General features: G+C 49.1%; 1 protein-coding gene across 1 annotated transcript; it reads right to left on the reverse strand.

The window, feature by feature from the left end:
* Positions 1–117: 117 nt before the first annotated feature.
* On the reverse strand, positions 118–13215 carry Tubb6 (tubulin beta 6 class V). Its single transcript, NM_001246791.1, is given in 4 exon segments — positions 118–1214; positions 10885–10995; positions 12475–12583; positions 13159–13215. Coding segments are annotated over 4 exon segments (1344 nt in total). The 3' UTR covers positions 118–147.
* Between the last annotated feature and the right edge of the window lie 10201 nt (positions 13216–23416).

The raw sequence follows: 23416 nt of genomic DNA on the forward strand, positions 1-23416 counted from the left end.
TGGTAAAGGAAAGTGTCCTGTTCCAGATAACCTGGGGAACAGTGGTGTGTATTTGGTTGAGAGGGGCCTGTGATGTGTAGACCAGGGCACCGTGCTCACACCATCAGGGCTAAGAGCAGGTGTGCACCATAGCATCTTAAAGGCCCCCTATTCATTGATCTCTTCTTCATCCTCATCTTCAAAAGCTTCTTCCCCGTCGTTGACCGTGGCGTCCTGATACTGCTGGTACTCAGACACCAAGTCGTTCATGTTACTCTCAGCCTCGGTGAACTCCATCTCGTCCATGCCCTCGCCGGTGAACCAGTGCAGAAAGGCCTTGCGGCGAAACATGGCCGAGAACTGCTCGGAGATGCGCTTGAATAGCTCCTGGATGGCAGTGCTATTGCCAATGAAGGTGGAAGCCATCTTCAGGCCCCGGGGTGGGATGTCACACACGGCCACTTTAACGTTGTTGGGGATCCACTCCACAAAGTAGCTGCTATTCTTGTTCTGGATGGCCAGCATCTGCTCGTCCACCTCCTTCATGGACATGGGGCCCCTAAAGACGGTGGCAACGGTCAGGTAGCGGCCGTGGCGTGGGTCGCAGGCAGCCATCATGTTCTTGGCATCGAACATCTGCTGTGTGAGCTCGGGCACTGTCAGGGCACGGTACTGCTGACTGCCCCGGGCTGTGAGTGGGGCGAAGCCGGGCATGAAGAAGTGCAGGCGTGGGAAGGGCACCATGTTCACAGCCAGCTTGCGCAGGTCAGCGTTGAGCTGGCCGGGAAAACGCAGGGATGTGGTGACACCGCTCATGGTGGCAGACACCAGATGGTTGAGGTCCCCGTACGTGGGTGTGGTCAGCTTGAGAGTGCGGAAGCAGATGTCGTAGAGGGCCTCGTTGTCGATGCAGTAGGTCTCGTCAGTGTTCTCTACCAGCTGGTGTACCGACAATGTGGCATTGTAAGGTTCCACCACGGTGTCTGAGACCTTGGGCGACGGCATGACGCTGAAGGTGTTCATGATGCGGTCCGGGTACTCCTCCCGGATCTTGCTGATGAGCAGGGTGCCCATGCCTGATCCTGTGCCGCCGCCCAACGAGTGGGTGAGCTGGAAGCCCTGCAGGCAGTCGCAGTGTTCACACTCCTTGCGAATCACATCCAGCACTGAGTCCACCAGCTCGGCGCCCTCAGTGTAGTGGCCCTTGGCCCAGTTGTTCCCGGCGCCCGTCTGTCCTGCAAGACGGCAAGATTCCAGAGAGGACATCAGTGACCTGCTTTCCACAATCAATATTTTCTGAGTGTAAGAGATTAAAGCAAAGGAACAGGAACCGGGCAACAGGTTCCCATCACAGTGCCTAGAAAACATAAGCAGACCTGGTACCTCTTTAGATAGGTCAACTATGTACACAGGGGTGGGGGCCCTCTCATGAGAAGAGTGCACTTAGCGTGCAGAGGTCCTGGACCTGGAATCAACCTCAGGACATTAAACTAATGATAAACAAATCTATATGTAAAAGTTTAAGATACATTTGTCTTGACCTGGTAATGTTTCTTTTGAGTCAGCCTACTTATGTAGCCCCACCAGACCAGGCTCTGATATTATTTCTACATTTCTCTATTTAGACAGGGTGTCTCTGTGTGACCACTGTGGCTGTCCTAGAACTCACTCTGTAGACCAGGCTGGCCTCAAACTCTGCCTCCTAACCACTGCCCAGCTGATCTTATTTTTAAATCATTTTGGCCCATGATTAAAAGTTCCAAGAGGACAGGATATACACATCAGTTATATACCTTCCCTCTTTTGAGCTTTCTGAACTTTGCACTGATCTGAAAATCCAAAACACTTCAAACCCAGACTTTTTTTTTTTTTTCAAGCAAACCCCAGACTTTGAATACTGATCTGATGCCATGAGTGGGAAATTCCATACCTGACCTCATGTCAGTCAGTGCAGAAGCACTGAAAATTCTGTTTAGAACTACCTTCAGGGTCTGTGTATAAAGTGTACAGTAAACATAATTCATGTTTTCTATCCCACCAGCAAGGAAGCTTGCTTCTTAAACATATGAAAATATTTTAACATGCCAAAAAACATCTGGTTTCAAGGATTTGGGGATAAAGGATTTGAAACCTGCACTATATACAAATACTTGGGGAGGCGTTCAAGACAGGGTTTCTTTGTGTATCCTTGGCTGTCCTGGAACTTGCTCTGTAGACTAGGCTGGCCTCAAACTCAGAGATCCGCCTGCCTCTGCCTCCCAACTAAACACATGTCCCACTACCGCCAGGCTACAAATACTTAGTCTTCTCAAGATAGTAATTTGTTTTAAGACAGGGCTATTGTAACCCTGCCATCCTGGAGCCCCTTAGTTAGTCTAGGCTGGGGTTTTTCGAGACAGGGTTTTTGTGTAGCTTTGGAGTCTGTTCTGGAACTTGCTTTGTAGACCAGAGCCTAGCCTCGTACTCAGATCCGGTTGTCTCTGCCTCCAAAGTGCTGGGATTAAAGGTGTGCACCACCACTGCCTGGCTAGGCTTTGAACTCAGATCTGCCTGCCTTTGCAACTGGGAACGCTGAGGCAAAATTATATGCCACTACACCCAGCTTCAAAACAGTAATGACTTTTAATATGAACAGGGCTCCTCATTTATTACCCATTTTTCTAGGAATATTATTGTACATTTTCCTAGGAACTACTGATTTTTCATCTATAATTGAAGACAAGCACAGACACGATTCCTACCTTCAAATTATATCCAGTCCAGTAGTGGAAAGGAGCCTAATAGGGCTACAAGAGTTTTGAGTTTTATCAACAGTTCAAGTAGCCAGGAGAAACCATCTAATCAGTCTGTGTTTTGTAGGGCAGCTCATTCTACCGGACAGGCTTCTTTACTGAGAAACTTTTCATTTCCTGAACACAGAATCAGTTGTGTGTGCAAACATGTACGAGTGAATGTACATAGAAAATCCCAACCATCTATGACACTAGTTATCTGCCTAATGTCATGGCCACTGTGGAGCTGAGGAGGTCCCTGCTGTCACACTAGTCACTTGTGAGATGTTAGGAAGGGCATGTGGAGACTCTTTGAATTTACTCTAATGAAAACTTTAAGCACATTTCAATATTAAAAGGTAAGTTTCTAGGCTAGAGAGATGGCTCAGCTATTAAGAGCACTGATTTCCGGCAGGGTTGTGGTGACACACACCTTTAATTCCAGCACTTGGAGGCAGAGGCAGGAGGATCTCTTGAGAGTTTGAGGCCAGCTTTGTCTACAGAGCGAGTGCCAGGATAAGCTCCAAAGCCACAGAGAAAACCTGTCTCGAAAAAACAACAATAAAAAGAAACAACAAAAAAAGAGCACTGATTGACTTTCCACAAGACCTGGGTTCAATTCCCACACGGCAACTCACAACTGCATGTAACTCCAGTCCAGGGGATCTGACACCTTCACACCAATGCACATAAAGTTAAAAATAAATAAATAAATGTAAGTTTCTGGCAGACACCTGCCCAGGTCCCCCCGCCCCCCACCCCCCGACTTTACCAGCCTCGGGAGGGCACTAGACTCTCACTTCTATGTTCCACTGGGTGTGCTGAGGTTCCAGGTCAATTGACAGAGCTGCTGCATGGCTCCACAGTGATCTGGACAGACACCTGCTCCATGACTACAGCATACCTACTAGGCACACTGCCCCTTCTAGCCTCTCAGGTAGCTATTTTCTTGCTTTGCCTTTCTCTGGTCTAAGCTTGTCTAGGATGGGCCTCTTCTCTTACACACAGTTCTCTTCCATCCTGCCAAGTGAAGCCAGGCTGGGTGTCTTCTGAGACTAAGGTGGTATTAAGACTATGAACAAAAGCAACTTGGGGAGGAGAGTGTTTGCTTCACCTTAAGATTTATAGTCTATCATGAAAGGAAGTCAGGACAGGAACTCAAGGCAGGAACCTGGAGGCTGCAGCTGATGCAGAGGTCATGGAGGGTGTTGTTTACTGGCTTACTCAGCCTGCTTTCTTATAGAACCCAGGACCACCTGCCCAGGGGTGGCACCACCCACAATGGGCTGGGCCTCCCACACCAGTCATTAATCAAGAAAATACCCCACTGGCTGAGAGGTGGTAGTGTATGTGTTTAGATCCAGCACTCAGGAGGCAGATCTTTGTGGGTTCAAGGTCAGCCTGTTCTACAGAGTGAGTTCCAGAACAGCCAGAGCTACACAGAGAAATCCTGTCTCAAACAAAAAAGATATATATGTATTAGAGGGAGAGAGCAATCACACACCCCTGGTGGGGGGGGGATTTTCTCAATTGCAATTCTCTAATCCCAAATGACTCTAGCTTTAGTCAAGATGACAAAACACTGGGCAGCACAGATAGTCATTGTCTTCATGAGCACCCACAAACTCGTGTCTGCCCCTTCCCACACAAGGCAGCAGGCCAGGCCAGAGCCCAAGACAGGCAATGAGAACAACAAACCCTCAGGCAACTCAGAATGTAGGCTTGACCCATCACTGCTCTACAGGAAGACTGCACAGTGCTGGAGCCCCGGCCGTTCATTCAAAGAGCAGAAAGCACAGAAGGCAGCTGCAGGCAAGACGCAGGACCTCACTTCAAACTCGCTCAAAGCTGTAGGTGTTACAGGGAATCTGAACTCCCCCGGCAACTTAGATTCCTCCCTATTCATAGCACAGATTAGCCCCAAAGTATTCTCTACTCTTGACAAAAGAAGGAAGCTGGCGACTTTTAAAAATATTTTGCCACTGTCTCATAGCAACACATCATCCCTGCTTAAATATTTGGGGGTCATAAGTTGAACAGCTACATGATGCATTGGGCCATTAATCAGTGACTCCAGCTTGTTAAACACAGGCTGCAAAACCCTGAGGCTTGGCAGGCACTCTGAAGGCGCCTAGGGTTTCCTCACAGTCCACCCTCTGGTTTTCCTCCAACTCACGCTGGGTGAAGAACTAAGTATTCCAGCTCTCTGTGCTCCCTGGCTCCTTAGCTAGTCCTCCATCTGAAGGAAAACTGGAAATCCACGATGGGGCTTTAAGGAAACAGCCTGTCTGGCACTTAGCTTCCTTCCCAGTCTCCCTGGCATGACTGCTGTGCAACCAGCAATTAAGAAAAAGCAGTTTTGAAAACATATGATCATTATCACTGGGAACTCAATGTAAGTAACTCTCACTTTTTAAAATTATATATTACTGATGCATTTAGTGCCCCCCCAAACACACACACATCCTTTTTTTTTTGAAACGGGTCTCAGTAGGTAGCTTTAGCTGTCCTGGAACTCACTAGGTAGACCAGGCTGACCTCAAACTCAGAGATCCACCTGCTTCTGCCTCCCACATGCTGGAACAAAAAGTGTATGCCACTACACCCAGCACCAATTGTGTTCTTTAAACCATTCAAACTATTCCAGAACTGAAATGACACGGGCTTATTGATTCAGTCTTTTGGTGCTGGGGACAGGTCCTTACTTGCATTCTTCCGCTCACTAAGCCCTGCTTGACCATGGTCTATATTAATTTACCAAAGCTGCCCAAGAGCTGTGAAGCAGTGAAAATGAACCATCCCCGAGTCAGCTGTAATTAGACAATTCCGAATGAGGACATGAGTTCAGATCCCCAGAACCTACAGAGTCAGCATGAGTTCACTGGCCCATTGGTATAGCCATAACAAAGAAATATAAAATAAGCATTCTAGACAAGTGGCAATTTTTGTTTTCTAAAGACAGGGTCTCTTGGGGCTGGAGAGATAGCTCAGAGGTTAAAAGCATGGTAGCATGGCCTTTAGTCCCAGTTCTTAGGAGGGAGAGGCAAGCAGAACTCCTGGTCTATATAGAAAGTTCCAGGCAAGCCAGGGCTACATAGTGAGACCCTGACTCAAATAAATACATTTTTGGGGGGGGGGTTCTCTGTGGCATGCGCCTCCACCGCCCATTGGGAGCAAATAAATACATTCTTAACAGCGAGGGAGGGGGTTATGAAGAGATCAGTGGTTAAGAACACCTACTGCTGCTCTTTCAGAGACTCAGGTGGCTCACAGCTGCCCATTAACTCAAGCTCCAGAGGATTCAACACCTTCTGGCCTTGTGCATACCCATACATACACCCCACACACACCACCACCAAAATAGAAATGGAAAAAAAAAAAAAAAAAAAAAAAGCCTGGGTATGGTAGATTCAAGTTCCAGGCCAGCCAGAATTTGGGGAGAGCTTTAAATGACAAATGTCATTTTCTTCACCTGTGTTTGTGTGCACACTGTGTACCTGGTAGTGTGGACAGTGTACAGGCCAGAGGTTGAAGTATCTTCCTCCCTCAGTGTTTTTGGACAAGTTCACATTAAACCCAGAGATGACCGACTGTACACACTCACTGTACCCAGCTTTTTTTGCTTTAAATGGATGCTGAGGATGGAGCTTAGACCTCATGCCTATACAGCAAGCTCTTTACTGACTTAGCCCTCTCCATAGTCCCCAATGCCATTTTCTAATAGTTTTGAGGATATATAGGGTTAACTAGAAAACTAAATGATGACATATATGTCTCTGCCTTGAGCTGTGTTTGCTCTTGCTGATCCAGGTATCAACATCTAGAAAGGTGAGGATAAAAACCTCCTACGTTTATGCTGGGTTGTGGTGGCACACAACTTTAGTCCCAGCACATGGGAGGCAGAGGCAGGTTGATCTCCGAGTTCAAGCCCAGCCTGGTCTACAGAGCCAGTTCCAGGACAGTCAGGGCTGTTATACAGAGAAATCCAGTCTCAAAAAACAAAACAAAAAGCCCTGCTTTTCAGTTTGAAAACTGGCAACTACAAAGGAACTGCTGCCTTCCCATAACCCAGAGTTTGGGATGACCAAGTTTCATAACAGGGCTGCAACTGGGGCACAACAACCCAGGCCAGGTGGGCCTTTGAGCTCTACCTGGGACTATGGCAGGCAGATAGATGGTCAGCCTGGACCAAGAAAAGCTGCAGAGAAGCCACGGCTATGCTGTGAACAAGTCATTGCCTTCGCCACACACCTCCAAGGAACCTGACCTTGCCTTTACAACAGACTTATAAGACATGTAAAAGGTTACGGATAATAACATGTTGACTACCCACGCTTCTGCTACCCACGTGAAGACAGACACCAACATTCTAGAAATCCCAATGTAACTTGAACATCATGAGCAGTGCAGAGCCAGAAATGAGCTTCCTATGTTCTCTCAAAGAGCAGGGGTGGGGTATGTGCCTTCCTCATGGGAAGTGTTAGACAGCTATTTGAACACAGATCTTCAGGTTTTTCTGGGGCGAGCCTCGTGAGCTGTGTCTAAGGTTCTCTTTTTGGCAGATACTTTATACACAGAACGGCCACTTCCAGGGTTGTTTTGGTGATTTCTATAACTTTCTTTTTTTCTTTGTTTTTGTAGTCCTGGGGATCACACCCAGGACTTCCTATATCCTAAGCACGAGCTCTGCCACCAAGCCACACCCCAATCCTGATAAAGCAGTTCTGAGAGCACTATGTCACTGCTAGGAGAAGTACTTGGGTATCAACTTAAGTTTAAAGTCCAGGCAAAGGCAGAGGTAAGTTGTATGTACTGTGGTAGCATTTATCCCATGGGAAGCCTCCAAGTCTTCCTAACTGTTTATTATACTTTCAAGAGTCTACTCAGAAATCAAAGTCAGAAAAGGAACTTCTGTGGGCCAATATGCTCATGCTCTTTTTTAAAAATGATTTATGTATGCACACATGTGCATGTGTGAAAACATACATGTGTAGAGGTCAGAGAAAGGTGCCAGTTATCCTCTATTACTCTCTGTCCACTTGCGGCAGGGTCCTTCTCTGAACCTGGGGCTTCCGTTGTGTCCCCCCACACACACTCCCCAAGGCTGGAAGTCAGCAATCCTCCTGTCTCTACTCCTATTGGAGCTTTTACAAGTATGTGTGGGATGTTAGGCTTGGTATGTGAGGGCTGAGATCTGCGCTCCAGTTCTCTCGGTTGAACAGCAGGTGCTCCTGACCACTAAGCCAGTATCCTTCAATTCTCACAGCATTCTTTTGGTTTGCTTGTTTAAGGCAAGGTCTCACATACCCCAGATTGGCTTCAAACTCCCAAACTCTCTGCCTCGGCATCCAAAGTGCTGGGATTCCAGGCCCATCCCATCACTCCCAGATCATTACAGTAGTCTGTTTGTGGGTGTACACATGCATGTGGGTGCATGTGTGCATGCATGAGTAGAGGCCAGAGAGCCATACTGGGTCTCTTCCTCCATCAGGTCTCTGACTTAACTGGAACTCTGATTTGGCTAGATTGGCTAGCTGAATAAACCCCAGGTGTCCACCTGGCTCCATCCCCTGGCACTGGGATTATAGGTATGCACTGGAGTGCTGGGCTGTCAGGGACCTGAATTCAGGTCCTCATGCTTGCAAAGCAAGCCCTCTACCAGTGAAGCCCTCTTCCCAGCCACCTCATTACTGTATTCTATATAGGAGCAAACACTGCCTCCTTGTCAAATAGCTACTGAGAACTGGCCTCATAATGTTGAGAATTAGTTACCATGAATTACATTATGTCCCAATTAAAACTACAGATCTTAGAACTATACACTAACATGGAACATGGTTTATAGTATTCAGTGAAAAAAATCTACATAATGGTATAATTTTAAAACAGAAGACTATCAGAATAAAGACAGGTTAAGGTAGTCTCCAAAGCTGACTCTGATTACATGGAGATGGACAGCAGGTGAAATGGTTTTAGTACTTTTTTCTTTTTCTTTGAGACAGGGTCTTTCTATATAGCCCTGGCTGTCCTAGAACTTGCTCTGTAGACCAGGATGGCCTCAAACTCAGATCCACCTGCCTCTGCCTTTCCTAGCTGATTTATAGTTTGTTTTTTGGTTTTTGTTTGTTTGTTTGTTTGTTTTTTGGGGGTTGATAATGTGATTGTGCTGGATTTTGCTGGAAATAAAGGCAAAGTAAAAATAACATTGGTTTACAATGGAGGGGCATTTAAACTCTTTCAGGGACAGAGACATGGGGTCACTTCCTTACGTGGATTTAATTGCCAGAGGGGGTTAAAAGAAAATGAATTTAGTTGCCAGAAACCCAGAGTGAAATGGGTCCTCAGCTTAACTGAATCCCCCTCCCAGCTGACTGCACTTGTGAAGGGCTGTGCTGAATCCCTTCCCACACAGCATCAACCAGGCATGAAGGCCATCGGCTCTAATCCCAGCACCTGTGAGGGGGAGGCAGGAGGCTCAGTTCAAAGTCATCTTCAGCTACATAAGGAGTTTGAAACCAGCTGTGGCTATGTGAGACCCTGTTCTCAATCACTACCAATCTTCTCACCCTTGCCAGAACACCTGAAAACACTGCTCATTCAGGAGGGGGGCAGTGTAGCAATACCCCTATGCACACTTGTGGAGGTCATAGACAATCTTCCATTTATTTGAGATAAAGTCTCTCATTGCTTCAACCCCCAGTCTCCCTGCCTGTGGGCTTCTGCTGAGTCCTGCACCCTTCTCTCTCATCTCCATGTCGCTGCCATGTCTGCCTCCACATAGTCTCTGGGGTTTAAATTCTGCTCAGGCTAAGGCAAGTGCTTTATCCACTGCCATTACCTCAACTCAGATTCTCATAAGAGCTCAGAACTTCAAGGTTCGTGAAGGGGCCCTTCCGATCAGATACTAGGGAAGGGCTCCATCTGCCTCTCAGACCATGAAGCTGAAGAAGCTCAGAGAAGGTAAACAATACACGAAGGTCACAGAGCCATGGTTGGCCACCATCTTGTTTCTCTTCCAGGCTACACAGTACCCAAGACAGGCTCAGGGAAACTTGCTGCCAAGACTACAGGACTTACTAACTGGAAGTTGTTGGTACCAATCTGTGTAAAGCATGTCACTCTTTGCTGCTGTAACAAGTGTCACCCAAGGTAGGTCTTTTGTTGTGTTTGATACAGATCTTATGTAGCTCTAGGTTGGCTTCAAGCTTCTGAGGTAGCCAGATCTCTTGATCCTCCTGCCTCCACCTCTGAGTGCTGGGATTACAGGCCTGCATGGGATTACGGGCATGCACACATGATCATATTCCTTCTTTAGAACAGAACCAAGCACAAAAGCTTTGTAGGAGGCAAAAATCGCAGTTTCTATGTGGGGCCATTTCTGTGGCATCCTACATACCTACCCATTCAATTCTGTCTCTCTAAGGACTAGACAGTCCCCATGAAGGTTCGACAACCAGCCTAAAGTTGTGTAGGGAGTGGAAGGGCCAGAGAGAGGGCTGGTGGCAGTGTGCTAGACTCTCGACTGTGACCCTGTCTGCTTATTCCGTCGGCCTATAATATGCCACCTTCTTTTCCATTTTTCAGATATGGCCTATGTAGCTCTGGCTGACCTCAAACTCACAGAGACTCACCTACCTCTGCCTCCCCAATGCTGGGGGTTCAGCATTGGTGTATGCTACAACACCCCCCAAAGTAGTGTTTGGTTTTTAAACACAGTAACATCTGGGTGTTTTAGCTCGATTGTTTAAGTGACTTTGGTCTATGGCTACTCAGCCTCACAGGGAATACTGGAGCTCCCATATTTCTTCTCAGCAATGGTTCAGGTAATAGGATTGCCTGTTACCCCCTCAAACTGTGTCTGCCTGGGGCTTTCTGAAGAGGTGGCCAGGACACAGATTTTTTTTTTTTTTTTATGATACATTCTCCCGTTTCCCTGGAATACACTGCCTTTCATGAGCTATGGTTCAGCATCCCTAGCCTGAAAATTCAGCGTGCTCCAAACTCTGAAGCCTTTTGACTATCTACAGGGTGCCACAAGTGGACAATCCCAATTCTATCCCTGGGTTCAACCCCAGGCAGCTCAATAAACATGAAACAGTCAGTGAGAAAAGCAAGCAAACAAGACACAACCTACCGAAGATGAAGTTGTCAGGCCGGAAGAGCTGCCCAAAAGGCCCAGACCTCACACTGTCCATAGTGCCGGGTTCCAAGTCCACCAGCGCAGCCCTAGGCACATACTTCTGAGCTGGAGGGGGAAAAGCCCACAAGAGTTACTTCCGGGTTTCTGGAAAAACTGACTTTATTTCAGCAAGTCCCACTAACTCAGAGCTGCCTGGCTGGGATAACCAGTGCCTTTTCAAAGAGAGCACTGTGCTTTCACTCACAAAATCTTAGCCCAGGGATGAGGGACTACTAGGCAGAACCAGTGAGAAATCGACCCTCCTGCCTACAGCATTTTCCAGTTCACCTGGCCCTCTGTTCCCATTACACAGCCGTGCTTCTCTAGCTACGTGGAAATGAACAAGGTCTGTGGCAGCTAACTGCCCTTCCATCTGCTTTTTGGCACCTGCTTCATTCATGTGTGTGGATGTACGTGCATTCAAGCGGTCTGAGCAGCTCTCCTGGGTGCCATCCAGGAGTCCTGTGTCCCTAGAACTTCACTCATGTAAGTAAGAGTGGGCTCGTGTAGCCCTGCATGACACCAGGGCAATCTGTAGTTCCCAGTGAGGATGGGCTTCAGAAGAGGGAGTGCTCCACCACCACTCTGCACATAGCCAAATTGAGGAAAGAGTGTCACTGAGGTCACCCATGTTTAAGAGGAAGTGCAGTGTACACTGGCGGTTCTCTTCCAGCTGCCTGGAACCTCCATTGTCTAGGCGTTCCAGGTCTACTTAAATGAACAACATCCCATGATTCATGTCTACCACCCTCCTCAGCTCGGCATGAACAGGTGGGAAGTGACTAAAAATCTGGTGACTCCAGAGACTATTAATGTCATGCCACGGGAGTGCCTGCACTGTCATTTCTGGGGATTCCTTTGGTTTGCAACTTGTGTGTGTCACACTTATATGATAAAAGTTACTATAGTGTTCAAAGGACACAGGCGATTATTCCCAAACTGGTATTACTTAGGGTCTGGAATTTTACTAATCTCCCCATTAATTACTAGAGCTCTCTGCAGTTTTAGGGTCAAACGAACATAATTTCAGGTGAAGGACCAGAAAAATCACTTAAACAAAGTGCTTCTCAAAGTTAGGGATCAAAATTAGATCCCTAATAAGTGTAGCATTTAAAGTTCCCTTCCATTCGGTTACTCTGCTCCATTCTTTAAAAGCTTAAGAAAAAGGATGGCCTGGGAGTGCGGAGGTGATTTCACAACCTCAACGGATTGTCTGGTTCAAGCCTCTGGGCCTTCAGGATAGGCGGGATCCCACAGTTTGAAAAGACCTAGGGCGGGTTTCCCGCTGCAGGGGGAGTGAGGGAGTGGCCGGGCATCAACTCCATCCCGCCCGAACTTTTCCCTGAGCTAACTCTCCGGGCGCCCGGACCGCACCCCGAGCGCCTCCCTCTCTGGGTAGCCCGAGGTCCCGGCTGGGGACTGTCGGGTCCTGTCGGGACAAGTCCGAAAGGCAGGAGGGAAGGCCAGGTGCCGGCGCCGGAGGCCGGGTGGCGCGGCGGGGGGGGCGGGGGGGGAGGGGAGACGGCCCGCAGCCGTGCGACTCACAAGATGACTCATTGTAGTAGACGCTGATCCGCTCCAGCTGCAGCGCTGAGTCGCCCACGTAGCCTCCGGCCTGGTCGATGCCGTGCTCATCGCTGATCACTTCCCAAAACTTGCGAGAGGGCAGCGAAGGGACAGAGAGTCAGACCCGGAGCCCAGGGAGCCCCGCCATCCAGGGAGCCCCGCCATCCAGGGACCCCCACCCCCGCCCCGGGACCTGTGGCCAGCTCTGCGGAGCCGGCTCCCCGAGCCCCCAGACTCAGGGTCGGAATCCCGGGTTAGTCCGCTGAGACCCGTGGCCCACTCTCCCGGCCGGGTCACCGGGGCCAGCTGCAGGAACCTGGGGCTCACTCCCCGGGGCCAGCTCTCGAGGGCGCACTCTTCGGGACCGGTGGTCCACTCTCAGGTCTTGTCCTCGGAGCCCACTCTCTGGATCCCGCAGCTGGGACTGGTGGCCCACTTCGAGCCGGATCCCGGGACCGGTGGCCCACTCTCTGAGCTGGATCCCGGGTCTGGCCGCGGGGACACAGAGCGGGCTCTCCGGGACTTGTCTCCCCCCCCCCCTTGTCTCCCCACCCCCCAGGAGTGCACAGGGTCAGCCTGGCTCCGAGGAGCAAAGCGAGGTCTTCCGAGGCCGGCGACACTCACTGCCCAACCCTCGGGAGCGGAACGCGCGCCCGGGCCCACCTTGGTACCGATCTGGTTCCCGCACTGGCCCGCCTGGATGTGCACAATCTCCCTCATGGCGGGCGCGTCTGCGCTCGGGCGCTGGCTCTCCCGACGGCGGCGGGACTGCAGCCGGCTGCGCGTTCCCGGGACTCGACCCCGCTCGGCCCTCCGCCCTTATCTTCCCAGCCAATGGCAGTGGGCTGTCCCGCTTGCAGTCCCCGCCCCTTACCCAAAGACTAGTGGACTTATCCTAGCCCTGGGCTCGCGGTTCCGACAGCTGGAACCCTGCGGGCCCGGCCTGGAGTAGCAGGGCGGACTGGCGGGAACTCCCGAGGAGGAGGTGATGGGAAGCCCTAAAATCTCACCGCACCACCCTTTGTTGTCTCCTCGGTGCTGTTGGTACCCCGAGGAGCCTGGAACCCAGGCTATTTATTGGTCACCTGCTAACTGGATGAGTTACAATTGTCCCTGGAGAGCTGAGGGAGCCACCCATAGCCCTGCGGGTGGAAAGCGATCTTTGGGACCCGGTGGATTCGTGGTGTCTCTCTACCCCAGGCACGCGTATTTAGCTTGCACCTCTCCGCCTGCCTCTCCAAAACCATCCATAAAGTGACTCCACCGCTGCATTTGACTAACAACAGCCTCACCCACACAGCCTCTAATTCCTAACGCGGTTGGAAAGCGCTTGCCCGCTAGGGCTGGGCTCCCTATCACCCTCACTCCCTCACTTTGGAAAAAAAGCAAAACAAAACTGAGCGCTGTCAAAAGGGAGGTGCGCAAGCACACAGGCTCAGTGCCGCTGCAGGGAGAGGACTAGGAGGAAAGCGACCCAAAGAGCTCGTCTTTCTAGTCTCAGAGACAAGGGGCCCCTCGGAGATGAGGGAGTGCCCGACAACTGTGATGCCCAAGACCCCAAATTTCTGATATGATGGCCCTTGAGTCTGTTCTTGACCTCAGCAAATGGCTTTACTACTGCTGGGCATTCCATCCTGGAGGCTGTCCCCAATTCTTCAGCAGGCAGTCTCATCCTGTATTCAGATGCCATCACTAACCCATAAGGACTGATCACAACAGGAAGGGCAGGCATGTCCTGACACCAGGGAATATAGAATGTTCTGGAATCTCATGGATGCTCATCTGGCAGAGATCTCACCCAAGAACAGGGGGAAACACCAGCAGGTGAAAATCAGGGTATCCGTAAGGATTCAGGAATGAGTCCTGGCTGATGGCTGGGGCAGCTTGCTTTGGGTGATAACACTTGGGTTCTGTGATGACACTCTGGGCTCCACTTTCCTCGTTTGCAAAAACGAAAAGCTTATCTTGGAGACCATCTGACAGGCTCTCAGATGCCAGGATTCTCTGGCACCTGTAGTCTGTGCAGCCGCTAAAAACCCCCAGGTGTTCTCACAAGAATGCTTTCTGTCAGAGAATATGGAAAACTCCTGACCCCTGGGCCAGTCAGAAATGCAATTGCAGCAAGACCAGCAATTTGCACTCGTGGTTTCTTTTTAGATCTGTGAAAACTGAGGAGACCCTCTGTGGAGCTGCATGCTTGCAGAAGCTCCGAGTCAAATCCCTGGGACTTCATAAAACTGGGTGTGGTAGTACATGCTTGTATTCCTAGCACTTGGACATTCAAGATCAATCTAGAGTAGATATCACATTTGAGGCAGGTGGCTATATGAGACCTTGTCCCAAAATACAAAAGAGAGAGAGAGAGAAAGAGAGAGAGAGAATGTGTGTGGGCATCTGTGTCCTGGATAGAGTCACCTGGAAGGAGGGAACCCTAATTGAGAAAAAACCTCCAACAGATCCATCTGTAGGGCATTTTCTTAATTAGTGATTGATGGGGGCCATCAATCAGTCCATGTAGATGGGGCCATCCCTGGGCTAGTGGTCCTAGGTTCTATAGGGAAGCAAGCTGAGCAAGCCAGTAAGCAGCACTCTTCCATGGTTTCTGTATCCGTTCCTGCCTCCAGGTTCCTGCCCAATTTGAGTTCCTGTCTTGGCTTCCCTCAGTGGATTGTGATTCAGAATATGTAAGCCAAACAAAACATTTCCTCCATAAGCTGCTTTTGGTCATGACAGCAATTGTAGCCCTACAACAATGTATTTACTTGTCTTTGAAAGATATCTAAAAATATTTTTCTTCTAGAGCTTTTCAAATGGTTCCAAATTTGGGTATTGTTTTACCCACTGGATTCCTATCCCCATCATCCCAGCAAACTGTTCTCCTGCCTTCTCATTATCCCTGAACCTCCCAAAGCAGAGATCTCCAGTGATGGAGAAGCTGAGAAGAGGTCCCAATCTTACCCAGGTGCCCTGAAACCCGAGTCTGAACCTATCCTGCTCCCTGTATGGGGCTTCATAACTCTCATCTAGGCTCTTGCTGCCTTTGCTCAATGTAATTACTGACTCCGAGTAAATGCTACCCTTGCCTTTTGCTTGGAGCTGAGGCTAGGGTAGGAGGTGGCCATAGAGGAGCTATGTAGTTCGGAAGGAGTGGGGGAGAAGGGCCTCCTCTTCATCTTCAGTCACTTGAGCAGTTTAAAGGACATTATCCACTTTTGCTGGGGTATCTATTCTGGGGCTATAATCTGAGCCTGTGGTTTCCTGTTGGGCTAGAAAGTAGATGCCAGGAACACCACCACAATGACCAGGATTCAATAAGGGACAATGTGACTTACTGGGGTTTCTGCAGACTCCTCACTCCTGGCCTACCTCCTACACTGTGGTGGAAGAGGGTTAGAAGAAAAGACATAATAAGACATATTATTGGATGTTTCTGTACAGAATTCGTAAGATTAACATACTAGCAGGTGTTCTATCAGATGAGAAAAATAGGGCCCAGCTGAGACTCCATCATCTTGCTTACAATTGGATGAAAGGGCTCTATCTTAGGTCTAAGGCTTGTCCAGGATACTGAGGAAGTGGACTGAGAACACACAAGTGATATCTATAAAGCTGGGAACATAGCTTGTGTGGAACATGTGTTTTGCATTTAAAAAGGCCTGGGATTTAATCCCCAGCACACACACACACACACACACACACACACACACACACACACACACACCACACACACACACACACACACACCCCCCACCACCACCACCACCAACCACCACCACCACACCACCACCCACACCACCACCACCACCACCACCACATCTAGTTTGGTATCTGGAAAGCCAGTAGCAACTTTGAACTCTAAGTCTCCCTGGAGCTTGAGGCAGGGAGGCAGAGGGACAGCACTGGCATCTCACCTCCAGTCCCAACTCTCCACTCAACTCCCTCTCCACCCCCAACTTCCCCACACTTGGAAGGGTCTCTCTCCTGATACTGACCATCCTACATCCAATACAAATTCATCCTTTCGCCCACAGATACCATCCTCGGACCACCTGGAGGGAGAGAGGCCCTGAATGCGGTAGGCTCAGGAATCCTGGGGTCTGGGGCCTCAGCACAGTCTAAATCAGTGACTTCAGCTCAATGAGCACATTGGGAAGGCAGCCTGGGTTTAGGGCAGCAGTGGTTCTGACTCTGCTCCTGGCCTGCTGCTGGGGGCCAGAGCCTGCTCACCCCTATCAGCTCCATGTTTAGCTTGTGTTAAGAACTTCTGGTACCTGGTGCCTTCCATAAGTCACTGTCCAAACATGATCTTCTGGAAGTTCTCTAATCCATGAGGCACCCCTACCCATGTCAGTGAGCACACGGATATAGTTACAGTCCACTTCAAGTCCATCAGCCTGTAGTGACCTGGTGACGAAAGGGCACCTGCAAAGGCTTACACAAATTCACAATGGAGCTCCCTCCAAACCTGGCAGCTACCTGTTGCATGGCACCTGAGTATGTTACAAACTTACTCTTTACTTACCTATTCTAAGCCTGACCTCAAACTCAAGATCTCCTGTCTTGGCTTCCCGTGATTACAGGCATGTACCACCATGCCCAGATGTTTTACCACATGCCCAGATTTTGTTTGTTTGTTTGTTTGTTTGTTTGTTTGTTTTTGAGATAGGGTTTCTCTGTGTAGCACTGACTATCCTGGAACTCACTTTGAAGTCCAGGCTGGACTTGAACTCACAGAGATCTGCCTGCCTCTGCCTCCTGAGTGCTTGCCTGGCCCTTATTTTACTTTTTGCAGTATTGGGGATGAAACAGCGGTCTCTGCTGTGCTGGGCAAGTACTACCACAGAGCTGTACCCTCAATGCATCTATTCCATTTTAAAGAATTTTTGTATCCAGGAAGTTAAAAAAAAACTTATTTTTAATCGACAAAGGTTATATATACATGTGTCCCATGTTACATTTGCCTTGATACAGGTATACATCATAAAATGATCAAATCAGCCAGCCATGTTGGTGGCGCACGCCTTTAATCCCAGCACTCAGGAGGCAGAGGCAGGTGGATTTCTGTGAGTTAAAGGCCAACATGGTCTACAAAGCAAGCTCCAGGACAGCCAGAGATACACAGTGAAACCCTGTCCCAAGAACAAAACAAAACAAAAAACAAAGCCCTTCATGTAGCGAGAGAGACTTCTGGCAAAGACAGCTCACACTTTCATGGGGATAATCCCTGATAGTCCTTTCATAAGGCTAGGGCATCCAGCTCCCTGACAGGTTTGGGGAAGGGGTCTGGGAACCCACACTTCACAGGACAGGCCTGAGGAAAGACCAACCTCCTTGGGATCCTGACTGTTTTTTTATCAAGACCAGATTGGAGGCCAAGGAGATGGCTCAGTGGGTAGAGGTGTTTATCCCATAAAAACTTATCACAGAATCTCACCTCAATTTTGGATCCCCCTGGGGAAGGAGAGAAGTCACCTCCTGATAGTTGTTCTCTAATTGTGCACAATCCTACACAAACACACACACAATAAATAATAAAACATTAAAGACTGTATTGGTTGTAAAAGATACCATCACTATAGGATGGGAGCTGTGTTGTACCCTTGTGTGTATAATGCAGAGATACCAGATATGCCCTCAAACCCTTTAATTTGCAACCAAACAAATCCCTACCCAAGATAACAGAACAAACAATGAATGTTCTGTTCCACACTTTACCTATGAGTGAGGAGAAAGAAGGTGGGGGAGAAAGGGGCACCCTATGATTGTTGTCCCCCCAGAGGCCCCTGACTTGTCTTTTCTATAGCCCTTCCTCCCTATTGGGTCTCTCAGAGACAGAACCCAGAGCTCAAAGGCCTTCTCTATAGACGACTGAGGGTCGGGGCCATGTCAGTGAGGTGCATCTCTTTCACTATAAAAATTTATTTTTAGTGTTTAATGATGATTCGTGATTTGCTCACTCTTTTCTTCCAGAAATAGCTAGCGCTTGCAACATACCAGCCCCAGTGGTAGATGCTATTGGTCATCCTTAGCAGGTGCTGGGAACATTCGAAACAGATAAAAAATCATTCTCAGATGTGGGCCAGGAATGCCCAGCACACCAGGGATCTTTAATTTAAATATCATCACTGAAAAAAAAGTACATATATGCAATTATAAGAAGCTGACTGCAGAATAGGTTACCAGAGGCTATGTAGTCAGGAGGGAAGGATGCGTGGAGATTATCAGTTTTAGGTAGATGTCAGTGGACAAGTCTGTGGGGCATTTTGATGTGGGAGGGTCCACTGTGGGCAATGCTGCCCCTGGGCAGGTGGCCCTGGGTAGTATAAGAAACTAAAGTCAGCTGGTAGGTGGTGGCGCATGCCTTTAATCCCAGTACAACACCATTTGGTGTGGATACAGACCACAGGCCATATGGCTGAGTGGCACACACAGTCCATATCAAATGGGGTAGTATAATGATCTTTGCCCTTCTTTCCCAAGCTCTCCAAGGTTTCTAAACTGTGTTCGTGATGGACCAGTTGTCCTGTCACCAGCAAAATGTCCCTTCCCAATGAAAGTCTTGTACATCTGACTCTGTGTCCAAATCAGCTACTTTCAGCTTTGTGTAGTGATGATATCTGAAGAACAGCTATTTTAGTTGGCTCCAACTCCAAGTCTTGTTCTGGTCCATTCACATACCTCTATTTTCCTGGGATGTGGACCCTGCCTGGCTCTTGAATTCCCAGAGTCCTGCTAGAATACCAGGGCCACTCCCTGGGAAAACCCCACTTGACTTCCTATTGCCTGCTTTCTCCACAGCTACAGTATTTGTCCTTGGGTTCAGGTTTCCACCTCCAGACTCTGCCAGGATGCCTGACTGTGTGTTCATCAACTTTTAAAACTTCTGCAAGAGCCCCTCAGGCTGCTTGATTCACTCCCTGTGGCCTCTTCCTGCCCCTGGACTGCTCTAGAACATTTGGATCTGCCTGTCTTTCCCCTCCCCACTCCTGGCTCCTCTTCTCACCAACTGGACTGTTAGGAAGTGAGCAGATGCCAGCAGACATACATCCTGCCGTGTGCTGCGTCCACTGTGAAAGGCACAAGTGGTGGTGTTTGCTTTCACAATGCTCCCACCCCTGCCTTTTCCTTTGACAGGTGGAATATCTGCTTCTCTCAGGCTCTGGGATGGGCAAACACTCTCTCTGCCTAGAGGATTTACTGGGACAAACTAGCAGTCAGAAGTAATGTGAAATTCTTATTACTACTTCTGGAAGACAAAACTGTAGCTATGTGGAGTGAGTTAACTCAGTTCAAGCCCCTCCCCAGCTGGCTCAGCTGTTCTTTGGAATTCTGCAGCAGCCACTCCCTGGCTCTCAGCTGGCCCAGTGACACACAAAACATCCCCCCTCCCCTCTACAACCCTCACCCCTCAATTCTTTAACCCTTCCCTTCCAAGTTACATTTGCTACCAACTCCCAAGTACATGGTCCAGAATCCAGGGGAAAACCAAGTGATGGTGCCAAATGTCCACCTCTGTTGGGCAGGTCATACTGTCCGAGACATGGCACATTTGTGTTTTTCAGATGTGCAATGGTGGTCTGGAGAACCAAGCAACCTAGCCTGAGCCGCCGCAGCTGCCCCTTCCCCCTTTACATTTATGTGTGTGTGTGTGTGTCTGTGTGCTCCATGGAACGTGTATGGAGTCAGGAGACAACCCAAGAGTCAGTTCTTCTACTATTCAGTTCTGGAGACTCACCCCAGACTGTCAGGCTCAGTGGCTAGTGTTTTTATCCACCTGTGTTGTGCCCCGCCCCCCACTGCCTTCTTTTGTGTTTTTCATTTGTTTTGAGTGTTGAGGATGGAACCCGAAGGCTTCATTTATGCTCCAACCCCTATATCTTCAAACAAGTGAAGCAGCCCTTTGGTCAGGTTATACTCATGCTGGCAGAGCCACCAGACCACTTTAAACTGCCATGGATTAGAAACAGACAAAATAGAGCCAGGCGGTGGTGGTGCACTCCTTTAATCCCAGCACTCAGGAGGCAGAGGCAGATGGATCTCAGTAAGTTTGAGGCCAGAATGGTCTACAGAGTGAGTTCCTGGACAGCCAGGACTGTTACACAAAGAAACCCTGTCTTGGAAAACCAAAACGACAACAAGAAACAAAACAAGAAAAGAAATAGATGAGACAGGAGGATTCTTTGTCTAACTCCCATAACAGGGGAAGGAATTCTACCAGGGAGAGCCGAATCACCATGCTTTCTCAGCTGAGATGCTAGTCTTGGCCTGCTCTCCTGATGGTAGAGCCTTCACTTCCCCAGGATGACAACACTTAGAGTAGCTGGGCATCACCCTTGGCCTAGCCAGGGACCATCCTCCTTCACCCGCTCATCTGCCTTCCATTCAGCAGGACAGCTGGACAAGTGGCCCACTAAGAGCTTTGGGGCTATTTTTATGTGACCATCTGCCACCTAGACCAAGTTCGGCAGGCAATAACAGGCCTGAAGAATCCACAGCAGGTGGTGACACCAGACAGCTGAGGATACCTCTCCCACCCCCGCACCCTCAGACAACCCTTCATGGACTATAGATCCAAGGATGCTGGAAGCATGGCTGAGAATAGATAGCAGAAGGGTGCTTCTTGCTCATCATGACACAGGTGGTGTGGTGGCCCCCTTATAGCAAGCTGTGACCTAGATAAGGAGGCCTGGGGACAGCAGGGGGGCCCGGTGCTATGGCCAGTGGAGCCAGCTGACCTGACTCTACCGACCTACTTAAAAAGTGTCTTAAAAGTTTTCTGTCCTGGAACTTCCGGGCTTGATGGCTCTTACTCAGAACTCTGGGGCCACAAGTGTGCACCACTGTGGAGAATGTACCTGAACCAGGAGGGGAAAGCTAGAGATCTGAGGGCAAATGATGCAAGGTTTTTGGTTTACTCTGGAGCTCTCCTTTTTTACATCCCTGGCTCAGGACAGAGCTACATGATACCCAAGGTAATGGCAGCAGCAGAACCACTCTGCCTCACCAAGGTGACCACCGAAGCTGGACCCAGCCCATTCGTGGTCCTTCTCCAACAATGACAGAATAAGCCATAGTTTATACTGCAAAATCCCCTTCTACTTAAACTTCTTAGAAAGTTCAGGTCTCCTGAATAAAATCCCCCATGAAGCAGGTGGCTCAGAGAACAGGAGGGAGTGGCAGTGACTGGGAATGGATGGAGAAGAGGAAACTGCCCATCAAAACCCTCCATGGCCGAGGCCATCCTTTAATCCCAGTGATTGGGAGGTAGAGGTAGGCAGATCTCTGTTAGTTCGAGGCCAGCCTGCTCTACACAGTGAGTTCCTGCCCAACCAGGGCTATGTAGTGAGACCCTGTCTCATAAAACCGAAGAAAATAAAATCAAAACCAAAAAGCACTTGTGTGTCTGCTGTACTATTGAGTCTTGGAATGCATGAGTCTCATGACTTGAAGGAGCCCCCTTTCGCTAGCCACTCTGGGGCTGTGGAAGGTCTAGGTGTGGCTGTAGGCTGCCAGCCAGGCTCAAGCCTATTCATACATTTTTCTCTGGAGTCTGGCGGATAATTGAAGATAACTGTGACAAAGAGCAGGGGTCCCAAAGGAGGTGGCAGGAAGGAGAGGATGACTGCCCAAAGTTTCCTTTGCCGGTGACAGAAGGACCCTGGCTGGTGACAGTTGTCCTTAGAGTCAGAGGCTCATCTGAGCTGCGATCATGCAGGGCTTCCTGATTGAACAGGACCCATATGTGAAAAGCCTGGGGTGGTGGGGAAAGCAGCCGGCATGCCCTGTGCCCGAGGGCATCTCTGGAGTGTGGATGTGCTTGTTTCGCTTGTTTCTTGGCATTAAGGAAAAACATAGGCAGGGTTGGGGGTGTCATTCAGGGGAAAAGAAAAAGCACAAGCTGTTAGTGGTAGCATACACCTTTGATCCCAGCACTCTGGAGGCAGAGGGAGGTGGATCTCTGTGAGTTCAAGGCCAGCCTGGTCCTACAAAGTGAGTTCCAGGACAGCCAGGACTGTTACACAGAGAAACCCTGTTTCAAAAAAACAATAAGAAAAAGGCGCACGGGGAGCAGCTTTGGGAGCTGGAGGAACTTGGAGGGAATGGGAACCCAGCTGAAGGCTTAGAGCTCTGAAATGTCATTGAGTGGTGGCAAAACGTGTGTCTGGTGGAAAGCAATTGTTTTCTAAAGAGTGGATAAAAGAGCAACAGCAGAATTGTGGCCCAAGGAGAGATGCCTGCTGACCAAAGGCATGATGTTGACATATTTAAAATTTCTGCAAAATGCCATGCTGTTAGCACACGCCTTTAATCCCAGCATGTCAGGAGGCAGAGCTAGGTGGACCTCTGAGTTTGAGGCCAACCTGGTCTACAGAGTGAGTTCCAGGTCAGCCAAAACTACATAGTGAGACTCTGTCTCGATGATGATGACGATAAAAATAAAGTAAAATTTGTGCAAACTTGAGTTTTCCAGGAATGGAACTCCTTGTCCACCTAAGGTGAACCCTAATTTTACAGAGAGGCTCAGCTAGCACATGTGTCTCCAGCAGGGGATTCAGACTGGAGCCTGCCTTTGGCCATGAGGTAATAACTTTTAGAATACTTCGTTCTATGCTGAGCCAGCTGTGACAGAAAGCTCTGGATCAGGCCCACTGACCCCAAGGTAGAGTCATTAGCATGTGTGCACGTGTGTGTGTGTGTGTGTGTGTGTGTGTGTGTGTGTTGTGTGGTGGTGTGTGGTGGGTGTGGTGGTGGTGGGGGGAGGACAGCCACAGTGGCATGGCTTTAGTTTGAAAAAAAAAAAAAAGAGGCCCACTAAGAAACATCAAGGTAGGACTCAGGAGGCTCAGTGCTTAAGGACGCTTTGTTCTTGCAGAGGACCTGGGTTCAGTTCTCAGCACCCACTTGGTAGCTCACAACCATC

Source organism: Cricetulus griseus, chromosome 2 (genome assembly GCF_003668045.3).
Source record: "Cricetulus griseus strain 17A/GY chromosome 2, alternate assembly CriGri-PICRH-1.0, whole genome shotgun sequence".
Lineage (NCBI taxonomy): Eukaryota > Metazoa > Chordata > Mammalia > Rodentia > Cricetidae > Cricetulus > Cricetulus griseus.